Source organism: Haliaeetus albicilla, chromosome 10 (genome assembly GCF_947461875.1).
Source record: "Haliaeetus albicilla chromosome 10, bHalAlb1.1, whole genome shotgun sequence".
NCBI lineage: Eukaryota > Metazoa > Chordata > Aves > Accipitriformes > Accipitridae > Haliaeetus > Haliaeetus albicilla.
Window position 1 is genome coordinate 22,517,714 of NC_091492.1, and position 15,471 is coordinate 22,533,184.

General features: G+C 48.0%; 1 protein-coding gene across 5 annotated transcripts in view; it reads left to right on the plus strand.

The window, feature by feature from the left end:
• Nucleotides 1–15,471, plus strand: part of PLEKHG4 (pleckstrin homology and RhoGEF domain containing G4) — a 90,452-nt gene that overhangs the window by 56,625 nt on the left and 18,356 nt on the right. For all 5 annotated transcript variants that reach the window (XR_011326557.1, XM_069793872.1, XM_069793876.1 and 2 more), the window contains exons 11-13: nt 4,015–4,153; nt 6,657–6,779; nt 7,315–7,506. Coding sequence is in view for 4 of the 5 variants with exons in the window: in XM_069793872.1 (XP_069649973.1) it covers nt 4,015–4,153; nt 6,657–6,779; nt 7,315–7,506 (454 nt within the window). In the remaining variant the exon portion in view is untranslated. The remainder of the gene's footprint in view (nt 1–4,014; nt 4,154–6,656; nt 6,780–7,314; nt 7,507–15,471) is intronic.

Here is a 15,471-nt window from a genome sequence, read left to right on the forward strand (position 1 = left end):
AACCCAACTTACAGATAAAAACAAGAGCTAATTTCCAGCCCTCTTACCTGAAATGAATTCTCTGTCCAGTCCCTGCTTATAGTATAAAGTCCCAAATGCATCCTAGACTGACTCTAGCTAAGTGTCCTGGTTTCAGCTGGGATAGAGTTAATTGTCTTGCTAGTAGCTGGTATGGTGCTATGTTTTGAGTTCAGTATGCAAAGAATGTTGATAACACTGATGTTTTCAGTTGTTGCTAAGTAGTGTTTAGACTAAAGTCAAGGATTTTTCAGCTTCTCATGTCCAGCCAGCGAGAAAGCTGGAGGGGCACAAGAAGTTGGCACAGGACACAGCCAGGGCAGCTGACCCAAACTGGCCAACAGGGTATTCCATACTGTGTGATGCCACATGTAGTGTACAAACTGGGGGGAATGGGGGTGGGGGATCGTGGCTCAAGGACTAGCTGGGTGTCGATCGGCAGGTGGTGAGCAATTGCACTGCACATCATTTGTACATTCCAATCCTTTTATTATTGCTGTTGTCATTTTATTAGTGTTACTGTTATCATTATTAGTTTCTTCTTTGCTGTTCTATTAAACTGTTCTTATCTCAACCCACGAGTTTTACTTCTTTTCCCAATTTTCTCCCCCATCCCACTGGGTGAGGGGGGAGTGAGTGAGCGGCTGCGTGGTGCTTAGTTGCTGGTTGGGGTTAAACCACGACACAAAGTTTGAGATGCCTGTGGATCAGTAAAGCAAAGGTTTTTCCATGTGTGTTTTCAGTAACAGGTGTCACCTTTAGTACCATTGAATCAGCTGAGATAGAGGGAGTATGACTGATTATGTGTAGATGTGTGTAGCTGTCACATTATTTGCCAGGACATGGATTGCATTGGATGGCTCAGAAGGCTGAGTGCTCACTTCTAAACTGGAGGCTCTAGCTTGGTTCTTCCCTACCACTTTCTACGAATGCAAGGAAGGCTTGGTCTTACTGAGATCTTCAGAGTCTGGCGCTCTATTTTTCTATTATTGCCAATAATCTGGGATAATTCCTTCTGTGGAAGGAATATGTGTGGGGCCAGAAGAGCAGTGTTTGGGGTGATTTTTTTCTCAGTCTTTCAGCTCAGCAGCAAGCAGTTTGCCTGAGCCCCTTTTCTCCTGAATTGGGCTCCGCGGGGCTTGGTGTGTGGGCCAGAAGTAGTATTTTATTGCTGGATTTTTGACCCTCACTTTCCCTGGCGTGGTTTGTTAGTCATAAGGCCAATACTGATCTCAAGTGTGCTTCAAGAGGCTGGTCTTGTCTGTGATGGCATGGCGAATTTATCTCTTCACACAGTGAGCTTGCAATTTCTGTTTATAAAAAAATACTTAACACATGTTTGTTTTGTAATCACTCCCCATCCCTCTACCTTGAGGGTGATTTTTCCCATAGTTGCATTGTTGTCTTCAGGAAAGCCTATGTTTTGTGACTCTGGGAAATGCGCTGTCTGCTGTGTGGGAATCTGTAGTATTTAGAGCCTTGCAGCCCAGGTTGTGACTGACTCCTGTCAAGGAAAACTGCTCAAATTTGAGATAACTGGAGTCCTGTTTCCTCCATCGGGTATGGAAAGGAGTGGGACTCTCTGGTTCCCTTCCCCTATGTCAGACCCCACTCTGTGCTAGGTCAGCCAGTGCAAGAGCTGGAACTCTTGTTTCCAGTTGCTACGCAATAAGGTTACCATCTTGCAATATCTTGTTAAGTGTCAAAACCATGCATGCTTTCTTTCTCATGGGCTTGGGTGGACATAAGGACTCCTATTATGGAAAGGTAGAGCAGGTCAATCTAGCTTGTTGATGAGTGCCATCAAAGAAGTAGCATCAACACCAAAGTGATTTCCATGGAAGCTCAGAGAAAGGTTGGAAAAATATTTTGCCTCGCAAGAGGATAATTGCAAATGTTTACATATAACAGCCTGTAATGTCTGAAGTTACAGGTGCTTGCTTGTCTGTACCTGTGGGAGGAAGAGCATTTGGTGTATTGGTGTGCTTTCCTGAGTGGATGAGAGCATTCATGCCAGCAGGGACTTCAGGCCTGTGGGAGTAAGACCGAAGGGTGTCTGCCTGTCTGGCCATCAGTATTGTATTTTGCTGGAGCCTTATACAGAAACTAGGACCTCACAGATACGCTCTGCTGCACAAAGCCTAGCAACTTTAATGTTGTTGCTGAATATCACTTCCAGTGATCTTCCAAACTGTTTCTCATTAGCTGTCCTAGCTGTGTCATTGCTGCTGATGGGAACTGGCCTTCACAACCTGCTTTGTGAACATACTTTCCAGAGCTCAGCTTGGACAGTGGTTATGGCTCTGCTGCTGTGAGCCTCCTGGGTTGGATCTGGGTCCATCCCCAGGAAAGGATTACAAAACAGAAGGCTCATATCATCACTGTTTGTTTATGGTGGTTTCGGGAAATGCGAGAGCAGTGTTACAGCTTGGATCTTTCCATTGAAGCTTGAGATTCTCTGTAGAGAACCTGTCTGCTCTGCACTGCAGTAGCACTGATCTTAGTCCAGAAACAATTCAGGGTTTTTTTGGCTGCACTTTGAAGAAATTCATTCAGTCTAATGGCATTTTGAAGAGGAAAAACAAAAGTAGCTGAGAGCCTGAGGTTTGAGAAGTTGGCTGTTGCACACAGGGTGGAATTCTGAATGGAAAAATCCTGTGGATTTCTGCTATGCAGAGCTAGTTGTCCAGACCTGTTGCACTACCTCATGTCAGTTAAGTACTATCTAAAAACTACAGGATGGTTGCCGCTAAATGCTCCTATTCAGTTGCATTTCATAGGTTCAGGATTGCCTGTAACCCAAGAAAGAAAGAAACGTGTATGCTGAATTGTTTGTATTAATTTCCATGAGCAAAGCCTTCAGAGTTTTATTAGCTACCTGTTTCACAAGTGCTTTGGATAATTTTAATAATATGATAAAAAAGCCATGCTCTCATAAGCCAGAAGGTTGTAAGACAATTGCAAAATGAAAGCTGGTTTAGGGTGAGTACAGGAGGTGGTCAGGCAGCTGAATGTGCCAGTGTAGAGCACAGCTGAAGGAGGCTGTAGTATTTTGTTGTAGGTGTCCATTGAATCCATACTTGTAAAAGGAGGGGAAATCTAAAAGCAGAAGAAATATGAGAAGTTTAGGGACACAAAGAAAGAATATTCTTGAATGCTATCCTGGATCCTGGCTATAATTCATGCGAACCTGTGCTGGAGCTGTGCTGCATGCATCTGAAAGGAGCTTGCTAACATTAGTCATTGTGCCAGCATTAAAGGGTGTGTTCAGTCCCGGCTCCAGCGTCCAAGGGCACTGGGCTCCACTTTGAATCTCTCCGTCCCTGCCTGTGCACTGAGGAGGTTAACTTCAATTGTGGCCAGGCTGGCCAGGAGAGTGCTGCATGGTGTTGCCAGTTGGGCTTTGGTCAGCACAGCTGCCTGTGGAAGACGGGGAGCTCTGTCTTTGTAAAATTAAATTCCTCTTGGCTCTGGGGTGCTGCATGCTTTGCATTTTTGTTTGGCTGGCAGAAATTCCTGAGAGTGAGTGGGGCATCAGGTGCTTTACATTGGTGTTGTCATTTAGGAGTGATTTTCTTTCTAGTGATTGCTTATTTACTTATTTAAATTAAATTCAAATGGTGGTTTTAGATGCTGAGACTGCCTGAGCCTGTGTTTTCTGAAGCCCATTAACGCAATAATCTGCATTTATGAAAAGCTGAGTATCCTGTCTGAAAGTGTGACAAGTACAGTAAATTTTGCAAGGAGCCTGGCTGGGAGGAGATGCTCTTGTCCCTCCTGCCAGGTTGTCTGCATTGGGATCAGAGTGGTGAATCATGGGAATGTGCAGGGAGCAGCATTATTCTCTTTCTGTTCTCCATATGGAGATGGCCATTATGGGTCCCACAGGGAGGGTGACTGAAGCGCTGCTGTTAGCCAGGTCAGGTCATGTTTGCATGAAGTGCTGCGGGAAGGACCTAATGCAAAACCCTTGACCAGACTTGTGTCCCCTTCCAGAGACGCACTTGATGCTGCCAGCGTGCTTTATAATCGAGTTGATGAGGGTGTTCACCGACTGGTGATGCTGTCAAACAAACGCATCCAGGAGCTGGAGCTGGTGATGGAGTTTGAGAAAGTGGAAGAGTGTTTTAAGGAGGTAAGGCCTGTCTGTTGGTTCCAGTGACTGCCTGCTGCCACCCTGTGACTGTGTGTCCCGCAGCAGGTACTGGGCCTGTTGATCTCTTGTGTGAAGGTGTAGAATGATGCCTGTGGACTCTTAAAAAGAACAACTGAACATAAGAATTTAAGATAGATTTCCCCCTCCCCACCCCCACATGTGCTGAGGGCCAAGCGACTGTTTTTCCTGCTATCTCCTGATGCTAGGTAAAAGTATTCTGGCTGCTCTCTAGGTGTGGATCAGTCAGACCCCATAAACATCTGTGATGTTTTTACATACTTAAAGGCCACAGTGTAATGGCTTATTGGTAAGCAGCACACTTGGAAGTGGGGTGTCTTTTCACATTGGTCAGGAAGAGTGTTGAGGAGCCATCCTTCATGGTCCACCTTGAGAAGCAGCAAAGCAATGGCAATAAGCTGATGGAGAGTCCGCGTGTCCCCTCTAGGCTGTACATCCTGTAGGGTTCGCCTACATCCTGCTGCTGAATGACCCATGCATTGCATACCCCACACTAGCAGCCCGTCCCTGCTGTGCACTCTGTTTAGATGCCTGTGCAGTGCTCAGGTCCCTGCTATCTGATAAGCCCCAAGCTCACTCCTTCCCCTCTGGGTGCAGCCCCAGGCATGCTCCTTTTGCCTCTGCAGCCCTATATACAGTCTCCAGGCAGGGGAACAGCCTCTTGTCCTTAGCCCAAGAGCTGTGCTCAACCCCCCCACACCCCTGCACTTCTGTGGGAGCTTAAACTTCCCTTCATGTGGTGCTCATTGAAACTCTTTACAGCCGTGGGATAACTGAAGCAAACAGGCACTGACTTTTCAGAAGGACCTTTGAAACCTGTAGGTGTGTAGGTAGAGAACCTTAAAATGTCATAAAGTAGCTCAGGCTGTCTGAGTGTCCTACGAGATCTCATCAGTTCTTTCAGTGTTGCAGATCCCAGATGTTCAGTGTTGCAGATCCTTAATCCTGAGTTCAACCTCGAGATTATGGAGTTGCATAGTCTTCCTTGCTGTAACTTGTCAACAATGAGAAGTTTTATGTATCACTTATTACCCTGTGTGTGTGAAGGCTTGTCCACTGTTTGGACCTCACCTTAGGAACCTGCATTCTTAAAGATCAGTACTAGGACCAGTTTTACCATTGCCCTTCTAGGATTCTGGGCTTGTCTCCTCTGGAGACAACTGGATTTGCGAAGGAGGCTGTAGCCTGCCTGTTGCTTTCACAGGCCGAGGTGGATCCAAGAATTTTAATGACTTCCCATTTGGAGGTAGACACTCGGGCGCCATGCACTATGTGTTCAGGACAAGAAGTGTGATGCAAGAACCTAGTAAAGACTCACTTAAATGCACAGGTTCCTAATACCAAACAGAAATGAAAAAAGGCACAAAGGCAGGCTCTGCAACCTATCCCTGCTTTAAGCTGAACTTTTTTTGATTGAATTGAGCAAAACTGACTGCTCCCAGCTTGCTCTGCTTGCAGATCATCAATGGTGGCAGCAGCTGCTCCTGCATTTAAGCCTGCTTAGGAGCTCTAGACAGCAGCAGTGTGCCCCTCTGCAGTATGGGTCACAACCTGGGAACCCACCCCCATCTCCTCCTCTTGCTGATGGGCTTGTTCCATGAGCACAGGCCACCTCTCAGTCCACAAGACTAGGAGTTTGCCCTTGACTGCGGGATTGAGTTGGGATATGGATTTAGATGATACAGGAAAACAGGATGCATGGGCATTATAAAACATTTAGTCTGTCCCTTCCCCAGGTGTAGCTATGCCTGAACCATTGCAGACAAGTTTGCTAGCCTGTTTTTAAAACCCACTGTTGATGGAGATGCTGTGTTACCCTGCCTGGCCTCCTGTGTTTTCTTTGCTTTTAGGACACTCTTGTTAGTCTTCTACCTGTGTTTGAGGATATAGGCTTATAACTGTGGCAGTGGCTAGGCTCTGTCGAGGAACCTGCAGTTACTGTACAGCTTTATGGCAAGCTGCCTTCAGAAAGCCGGTAGCTGAGAGTCCCAGAGAACCGTGAAACATTGCAGATGGGGAGAATCCGTCAGTACATTCACACTGACGTAGTTCACGTCCTGCTAGTTAGAAGAGGGAAGTGATGTAGGAAGTCTGGCAGCAGGGAAATTTTATCACGCTTTGGGGTAACACTAATAGGAATATCAGGCCAGCCTGCAGGTTGTAGAGCTCGCATTAGACCACGGCTCACCTGAAACAGAGCCCAAGCAGCTACTCGCCCTGTTTATGCCTAAGGCAAGTGAGTAATAGCAGAGCTTTGCAATTATTCAGTAACCTGAAGTGGAAAAACTTCTAGCAGGAGGCTCAGACTAAAATGCCAAGATGGCGGGAGAAGTGTACATGCACATTCTTCCAGTAATGAAATGACCAGCATTGTGAGAGCAGTTCCTTGCTCTTTCCACATAAAGGCCTACCTTGGTGAGTAGCACAGGGTGACTAATAGTGGGGCTTTTCCCTTTTCTCCTAGGTCAGCAGTTGGATCGAGAATGTTGGCAGAAAACGGCTAAAGGAAACGATCAACCTGGATGATTCTTTGGAGATGCTGCTTCAAGCACAAAAACAGTTCAGGGAGTTTGATCTTGTTGCCAGTGTAAGTGTTGTCTGATCAGGAAAAATATATTCTCCAGAGTCTGAGTTGGTAGCATGTGTGCCTTGTATGTGCTCAGCTAAACCCATGATGCTAAGATGGCATTGGTAGAGGGTTCATCACCAAGGTGTGTGTCATTCCTTCACGCTACTTAGCTTCCCTGCTCTCCTCATGTAGACAAAGACGCCAGCTCAGCACCTTAGTAGATGGTATTTGCCAATCTTGAGGAAAATAACTACTGTGATGGAAGATGGATTTCTTTGTTACTCCCTTGATGTGCTTGTAACACTGCCTTTTTTTTTTTTTTTTGATCCTAATTGAGCTGTGGCCTTGCTGTGTAGGCCTTTACAAGCTGCTGTGTGGCTAACGTAAATCATAAAAGAGGTCAGGGCTCCAGAATTCTACTGTAAACAAGTACACCCCTGCTCATGTGATTTGAACGTTAAAATACAGTCTAATTAGCCCTAGCTGTTAATGACCTTGAAGACTATCTACTGTCAGGTCTCCATCCTCATACACAATCCTGTTTTGCTTGCAGGAATATTGCAAAAGAGGGCAGGAAGCACTAAAGAAGATGGATCGATGGGAAGACTTTTCCTCTGTGGATGTACATTCTTACAGGGTAAAGCTGCAGACCTACAAAGATCAACTGGAGGAGTTCTGCACTGAACTGGATGAAAACAGGCACCGAATCTGTGAGACGGTCAGGCTGTATGAATTCTTTGACAAGGTAAGACAAGGCATCTGCTGCACAGAGGAGTGTGTAAAAAGCCTGCTCAGACTCAGTCCAGAGCTTGGTTGTTTATTAAAGGTGTGAAATGTAGTGTGTGTGCTAACAGGGAGCTGGATCTACGACCTGCAAAAACCCCTGCACGCTTACATGTCTGCAGTTATTTTTTTCAAGTCAGTATGTGGCAGAAGGGATGGGTGTATATTCAAGAAAATGTCTACATCTGTTAAGAATAAAGGTCTTCTGCTGTCTGAGCTGTAGCTTTTAGGGCCTTCTCATGGCTGCAGTGGACAGAAGGATCATGGCAGTACAGGCTCCGATGACAAGGGCCAAGAGATTGGTTGCTTCTGTCCAGTCTTGGCCACCATGCCAGGGTAGGCTGCTTGCATTTTGTTCACACTGTATCCTTATATGCTGGTAAAGTCAGCCTGTTGACCCATGAGGAGTAGCACCCTGCTATTCAGCCTTAAATATAGCCAGCTCTTCTTTTGTGGAGGCCTGTGTGAGGAAATGGAGCGCCAGAATGGGGTGCTGTGAAGTGTGGCTGAGGGAACAAGGGGACTGGGTTGGCCCAGGCACCTGGGAAGCAGGAGGAGAGGTTGCATGTGGTGATTGCAGAGTGCCTGGCCTTCTCACTTGTTTGGTTTAATGCAAATGCACCCATTCAGCAGACCTGCAGTTGGATTTGGTGTCCTTTGATTTCCAAAGCTGCAGATGAATAAACAGTAGGATTTTCTAAGTGCATTTTAAAATACAGCTTTGGCAAGCACAGAAGGCCGGGGAGCCTGTGCTCCATTTATTCCACACTTGTACAAACATTGGGTATTGAAGTTCTCAAATTCCAGAAAGAATAGACACTAAAAGTTAAGCTGCACCAGATGTAGGTGCCACTTAGTTGCTGGCTCTGAGCTGCCTTGGCAGCCAAAAGTGCTCAGAGGAGGGGGGAGGAGATTCAGCTAAACATGAAAACATTGAGAAGCATCCTGTGCGAGGGAGGAAAGTGGAGAAGGCAGCCCAGAACATTGCTGTCAGTACATGTGAGGACTGAGTTTGTTTGGTGATGCTCTACAGGTCTGCTCTAGCTCATCCGTGCAGTTTGCTGTGCAGGTGGGGGAAGCTCTTGCTATGGGGATGTGTCATTTTTATTTTTTTTTTCACCCAAGGGAGAGAAAAGTGCCTCCTGTGCCATAGGAAAATGGCAAGAACCTGTGCTCTGCTCACTCACTGAGCACAGACATTCAGGGGCTGCTCTAGTCCCTGAACACCACTTGCCATCATGGGGGATCCTGGGAAGGATCCTGGTAAAGATGGCTTTTGTCTTGTTTCTTCTGATAAACTGAGGCACACCTTGCTTGGCAATTCTGTGGCCAAGCCAAGTATTGGTCCTGTATGAACCCACCCAGCCAAAGTTGGAAATCTCTGGAACACAGATGTGGGTTGTAGCACCTGATGGCTTCTCCATTCTCTGTTCAGGTAGAGTAGTAGCTCTTGGGCTGCCAGGGTAGTCAGATACGACTCAACGGCAGTGAGTGTTCTTCCACAGCTTCAAAGCCTTTCAAAACCTGGGGCATTCCCAGGGACATAAATGTTACACAGACCCCAAAGATGGACCGTTTCTTTTCTTAGGGTGTCACAGCGCTGCTCATAGAGCTTCTTTTTGGTGGATGACAACTGGGGGATAGTCCTTGGCAGCAGCATCCCTCTTGGTCATGCCTTCCATGCTGCACAGCCCCAGTGAAAACTGAATTATAGTGGCACAGTGTTTGCACACTACTTTGGTGTGGAGGAGAGGTATCTTGCTTAGTGAGGGAGGAGGATTTTGATCTCACTGGTTTCAGTAGAACTATAAACAATGCTGGTGGTGTAAATATTAACACGTGTGTATTGTGAACTGCTGGCCAACTGAAACCAGGGGTGTGGAGGGGGATACATCCTGAAGCTGTAGGATGTGTGCAGAAATCGCTGCGCAGCATAAAAGTTGTTTCAGTGCTGACTATTTTGATTTCGATCTCCAGAACGCTTTCTGCCTTCCCAAAGCAAAGTCAGTGGTGTGGTCTGGGAGGTGGGGGGAAAGCAGAAGATTTTATCTAAACTGATGTCACTCTCTTCTGATGCTGAGCTGCTTTGGCCTTCCTGCAGTGATCTTGTCAGTGCCTGCCTAACCCTCTTCTCTCTTTCCTAATATCTGAGGGGATATCAACAGCAGGAGTCTACACTAAGCAATGTCCTTGATTTTCCTTCTCGTAAAGAGCCTGCAGCATGCCAGACCCCAGGATTTGGGGAAGAAGCCTGAGGACGCATAAGCAATGTATGCTGTAGTAATGAGCTGGCAAGCTCAGATCTCTCCAAACATCTCAGCATGTGCCAAGGGAGTGGAGCGCCCGTCATGGGGATCATGGTATTCATCTCTTGCGTATCTTGCTGCCTGCTAGGAATGGGAGGTTCCGTTCTGCTGGCCCTTATGCATGTGGTGGGCAAGTGTTTCACAGGGTGCTGCCTGTAGCTGCTGGACAGGCCATGGGACAGGACAGCACAACCCCATATAGTCTGTCAAGACGCTGTACTGTGTTTTTCACTGCTTGGCAGTTCCTGATAGCCTGTCAGAGCTCCCTGCGATGAGGCAGGCTGAGCTGGGCCAGACCACATGGAGCTTGCGCATGGGCTGGCAGGGTTCCCTCCCCAAAGCCATGACCAGTGCCAAGCTGGATGTTTCCATTTGTCCCCACTTCCTTTGTGGCATGAACTCTTGGTGCCTGACAAGGGCTGGATGATGGTTGGGCTGAGGCAGGAGGAGCAGTGAGGGAAGCTGCCTTCCCCATCTCTGACTGCGGGCAGAGGATTGTTTTTCAGTACCACAAACTCGGCACGGGCATACTCAGGGACCTGACATCTTCCTGTGGCTTCAAGCCTGGTCTGGCCGCTGTCCCTTGTTTACTCAGTTCCAAGATTCTGTTGGGATCTGACACCACACAGTACTTTGGGGAAGAACTGGGAAGCTGAGCAAGCAAGGGTGTGTATGTTGTACTGAAAGCACTGATGTCTGCTTTGTTCTGGGGTGCCTGCAAGGGCGGACCCCAGTACCCTTCTCTTCCACTGCCTATCCTGGCTTCACAGTAACACTGCCATAGGCACACCATCATTACCAGGAGGAGCTAGAGCAAGTCTCCCTCTCCTTGTTTACCTTGTTAGCCTTCACATTTTTTCCTTTCTCAAGCTTGCTTTGGGTGAAATTATTTCCCAGGTTACTCCTATATCCCAACTCTCTGCATATGCTTGACTTTACTGTAAGCAAAGTGCCCAGCTGCCTGGACTGCAGGCTTGAAATGGCCCATGTGAGAGCTGTGTGCTCTGTCAGGACCACAGCTACCTAACTCGCAGTGGCGTGTCTAATGAGTCAGAGCACACAGCACAGTCTCTGCCAGCCCTGGGATGACAACCAGTCCTGCAGAAGGTCGGTAGTGAAGGTGCACTTGCTGGCAAAAGTCACTCTGTTGGAAGAAAGTGCTGACCCAACCGGAAAGGGCAGAGTCCCATCACACCGGCTCAACACCTGCATACCCTGCAGCTGTGTGGTGGTGTGGTGCCCGGAGCCTCACAGCTGAACTGCCTGTATCATTACAGGAGGGCCTGAGGCAGCTCCAGGGTCTTTTTCCTGCTTGTCAGGATGTTGTGTAAGATGCTGCCTCTTTTGGTGCTCAGGGAAAGTACTGCCATGGCCTGGGAGCCTCTTGCAGCTTGGGGCCTTGCCTTGCATTTACTTTCCGAGGGAAGCTATTTGGAGGCCCAGTGCTCAGGATTTTTGGGGTGAGGATGGTCAAGAAATAGTAGCGTTTCCCTTGTTGGGATTTCTTGGGGCTCTGCTCCATGAGCTGTTCCTTCAGTGGTATTCTCTGGCTTGCCACCCTTGGATCCCTTCTCTCAAAGGACCCCTGGCTGTCATTCTGTGCTGATTCTGATTCCTCGGTAGTGATCTCCAGTCATCCCTGGTTTCTTTCTGCTGTGTGCAAGGAGCTGTTGCTTCTGAGCTCTGCTTGGAGCAGGCAGAGTGTTGCCCAACCCCTCTCCATCTCTCGCCGAGTGGGTTACCTGCATTCACGTGTGGATCTGCCCCCACTGCGGGTTCTCCTCCACTCCCCTCCTCCTCTCCCTCTCCTCCTCAGCCACTTTGTTCTTCGTGGCTTAGAAAACAAAGCCTTTGGCAAGTGAAGGAGGTGCCTGCCCTTCCTGGGGGAGGGCCAGCTGGCCTGCATTTGATTATGGCAGCGCCTCCTCATCCCTCCCCATTGTCCTTGCTGCTGTAGGAATGCCAGCCTTTTTGCGCTCCATCCTGTGAACAAGTGTTGCTGCCTCTGGGGCCCAAAGAGGGGCTGGGGCCCTTCTTCCCATCCGTCCAGGCCTGGCTGGCAGGAGAGCCTCTCTGCACATCTCCATGCACCTTCCCTCTGAGTTGCATACACCCCATCCTGACTCCGGCAGCAGACAGACACAGCAAACCCTCTTGTAAGTACCAAGTGTCCGGTGTCCCAGCTGACGTGTGAGTTGTATTGAGATTGTTTGGAAACAGTGTAAGAGAAGGCTTTTCACTCGGTTGCTTGTGTGTGTCCGTATGCATCCAGCATGAATCAGAGTGCTTTGTGTGCGTCTTTTGTGTGCTCAGACAGAGCCCTGTGAGCTGTGTGCATCTTTGCATGGTCCCTCCGAATGCCAGGGTTGTGCTGTCTATAATACAGCAGTGCCTGTCCCTCTTTCTCTTTATTAGAGGTTATTGCATGATCATTTCAGTGGGCATAATTTAACTGCACCTAGGAGTTGTTGCTGGGATTGTGCTCCTCCAGACTAGCTGGATGTATGCACAGGGCAGGTGGTACCCTTTGATCTGCCCGGACTTCTGTTAAAGGTTGTGGACAGCATGAAAGGGGACTTCTCTCCTCGAGTGCTTCAGGGTTTGCTGGGCTTCTGTCTTCTGGGTGACTGAGACCTGCTGGCACAGTGTTCCCAGCTTTGAGAGATGGATCTGATCTTCGATGTGACAGCAGAAATCCAGAGCATGATAAATGAGCTGACTTCTGTAGATGTCATTACCTCTCACTTCTCCCCAAAAGACTCAGAACAGTGACCTGTTGATACCTCGTTTTCTGCTGTGCTTCGTTTCTGGTGATGTACCGGCTATAAAGTTGCAGATGATGGTTTTGAGGAGGAAAAAAAAAATCAAGTCCCCTTCAGGCAATAAATTATTGATATTTCTTTTTACTTAGCCTTTGATGAGGAAAGAAGGGTTGTGAATGCTGGTCTGTGGGAAGTTGAAAAGGATCCTGGTGGCTGTGACCTGAAAGTGTGATTTTTCTATCACTGGCTGTTTGGCACAGTTTGAGAGTTAATTTGACTGAAAGGGCATTATGATTCCCTGCTCTGGGAATGTGCTTGGAGAAGTGGAGAATAGAACTTAGCACCAAGGTCAAAAAAGAGGCATTTGATGTGTCCTTACTCTAGCGTACTTACTATGAACAGAGACGCAGGTCACCATGCCACGATGCTTGTCACTTACTAGCAGTCCTGTGTAGGTCAAGAACATGCCTTTGCCCCCCAGCACCTCCGAGCAACTGAAGTGTTTGCTGTGGCTTATAATAAAGTCTTTGGGAGAGGTTTAACATGCGCTATTCTCTCTCTACCTCTGTGCAGAGATTGGCTTTACTTTTCTGGGGATGGGCTGTACAATATTCTCAAATAACAGCTTTCATCTGATGACTGGTGCAGGTTCTCAAGATGATGAAAGAAGATCTGAGTAGCACAATACAGAGGAATATATACTGTGCCTTCCTGATGCTGAAAAACTGTTTTAGGGGAAGCCACTGTTGTCTGGCTTCAGCATTGTCTGACAGCAGCTGTCTCATCTCTGCCTCTTCTCTCTCCTTCCTCAGTTACGCTTGTAAAGTCATGCCCCTAGACAGACATCTAGTCTCATTTGCTCTCCCATTTCATGGGTGTCCTTTTTCATGCACAGCCTGAAGCAGTTGGGGGAATGAGCCTCGAGGTTGGAAAATTGATCCTCTGGCAGAGTTCATGCAAGGTTAATGTGTGAAATCTCTCCCTTCTCCTTCCCGCCAGGTTTTTGCTGGAGAAGTCTTCTTGCAAGGTTAATAAGCCTCTAATGTTTACTTTCCCATCAAAGGGTGTTCATGTGTCAGAAAGTTTCTGCTTTGCGTTGGAGTTTGAGATAGCCCTCTTGCACAAACAAGAAGTCCCGGACATTTAAATCTGATCTGCTACAGCTCCTCTGTATTTTTCTGTCTTGCCAAATTAGTGATTTGGAAACTGTTCTGTTTTATGAATTATCCAGTAATTCACTGCTGGATCTACTGGTGCCCAGGCTATTTTCTCCTGTGTTTCATCAATTACTTTATTGTCAAGTTGGCATCACAGCAGTGCCCCTAGCTCCTGCAAGCTCTGTGACAGTAGGTGAATGCTAAATGGTAGTTAGCACCAGCAGCATTCTGTGCTCCTTTCTGGTTGCACAACACGGGTGTGAGGCTGGTGCTTAAGTTTGTCCCTCAGTGTTACAGGGCAGCAGTGAATTAAGTAAGGTTTTTCATGTGCTAAATCCAAGCACAATATGCAGTTGAAGGTGAGGGGTTCTTTGGTTGAGATGCTTTTGAGCACCTGTCCCCAGCACCACAGGCTCTACTTTAGTGCAGTATGAGGTCTGCGTGATGTGTTTGTGGCATGTGCAGGGGGGTAAAGCCTTGATCTGACTGTCTGGGGTCCTTCTCCCTCCTACTGTGCTGGCCAAATCCTCCCCATTGCTGGAGGGCACAGCAGGAAGAAGAGGCTGGGGGAGCCAGCCAGTGTGTAGCATCTTTTTGGATGTAGGCTGCTCACCCCTCAGCTGCCTTCCCTGATCCCAGGAGTGCCAATGTGTTCTGCTACTGCTGTGTATGCAGGGGCGCAATGCTTGGTATGCTGAAAGCACCTTCTGCCTTCATCCTTGACCACCAGAGCACCTCTCTGTAAATATTACTTGGTGTCCTTGGTGGCCCATGAGCATAAACTGACAGTTGTCTGAAAGTCTGGGGCTTCCCTTCTCTGAGTTGGGTGGGATCAAATCTCCTGGAGGTTCATGACACTAGTAGCCAGTCAGTAATGGCAGGGAAGAAGAATTTCCTCCTAGCAGGTTTAGGGATTTCCCAGCTTGCGTCACAGCTGATCTGCAAGAGGAGCGCATTGCACTTGAGGTGCAAGATCTGATGCTAGCAGAGATCTTTCCTCAGCTGACTGCTGCACATGTGCAAAATTTTGGGTTCAGGTGCTTTTTTTCATTCTAATCTTCGGATAGGAGCTGCACAGGGTGACAGGTTTTCCGAATGTTTGTGTGCTGGCATCCATCTGGATGCTCAGATCCTCGTGGAGGCTGGCATTCCCTTTAGTCACGGGGGTTAAATAGATCTGTTCAAGCAATCTGGACATGAAGCCCCCCCCAGTGTACAGATGGGGCTGAGGCTCACAATGGCTCCCATCTGCATATCAAAGCCCTGGACATATGGACAGGGTTCTCCCAAGCACCCACTGCCTCTGACCTGGCTCCTTTCGCTGCTCCATGGGGGCTTGCATCCTCTGAGTACATCTTGGTGTGCTCTTAAACCAGGGAGCTATTTCTACCTTTGTCAGCTACCCTGAAGAAGGGAGACCCAACAGATGCGCTGGGTGTCTGGGTTCAGTTTCAGCTTCACATCCCCAAGGCACAAGCACCCACAGTGCAGTGCAGAGAGATCCCAGCACATCATTGAATAATTAAGTGGAGTTTGGCTCAGCTTGTCACAGGGGAAAGGATGTGAACTGAAGACTACAGAGAAAGCATCCACACTCCCCCATCCAGGCCTAAAGGCGTACTGGAGGTTTTGCAATCCCCAGCTGGGCATGGAGGACCTCATTAGAAGGGAGCCAGTGCAGAGCAGACAGGAGACACCTGTC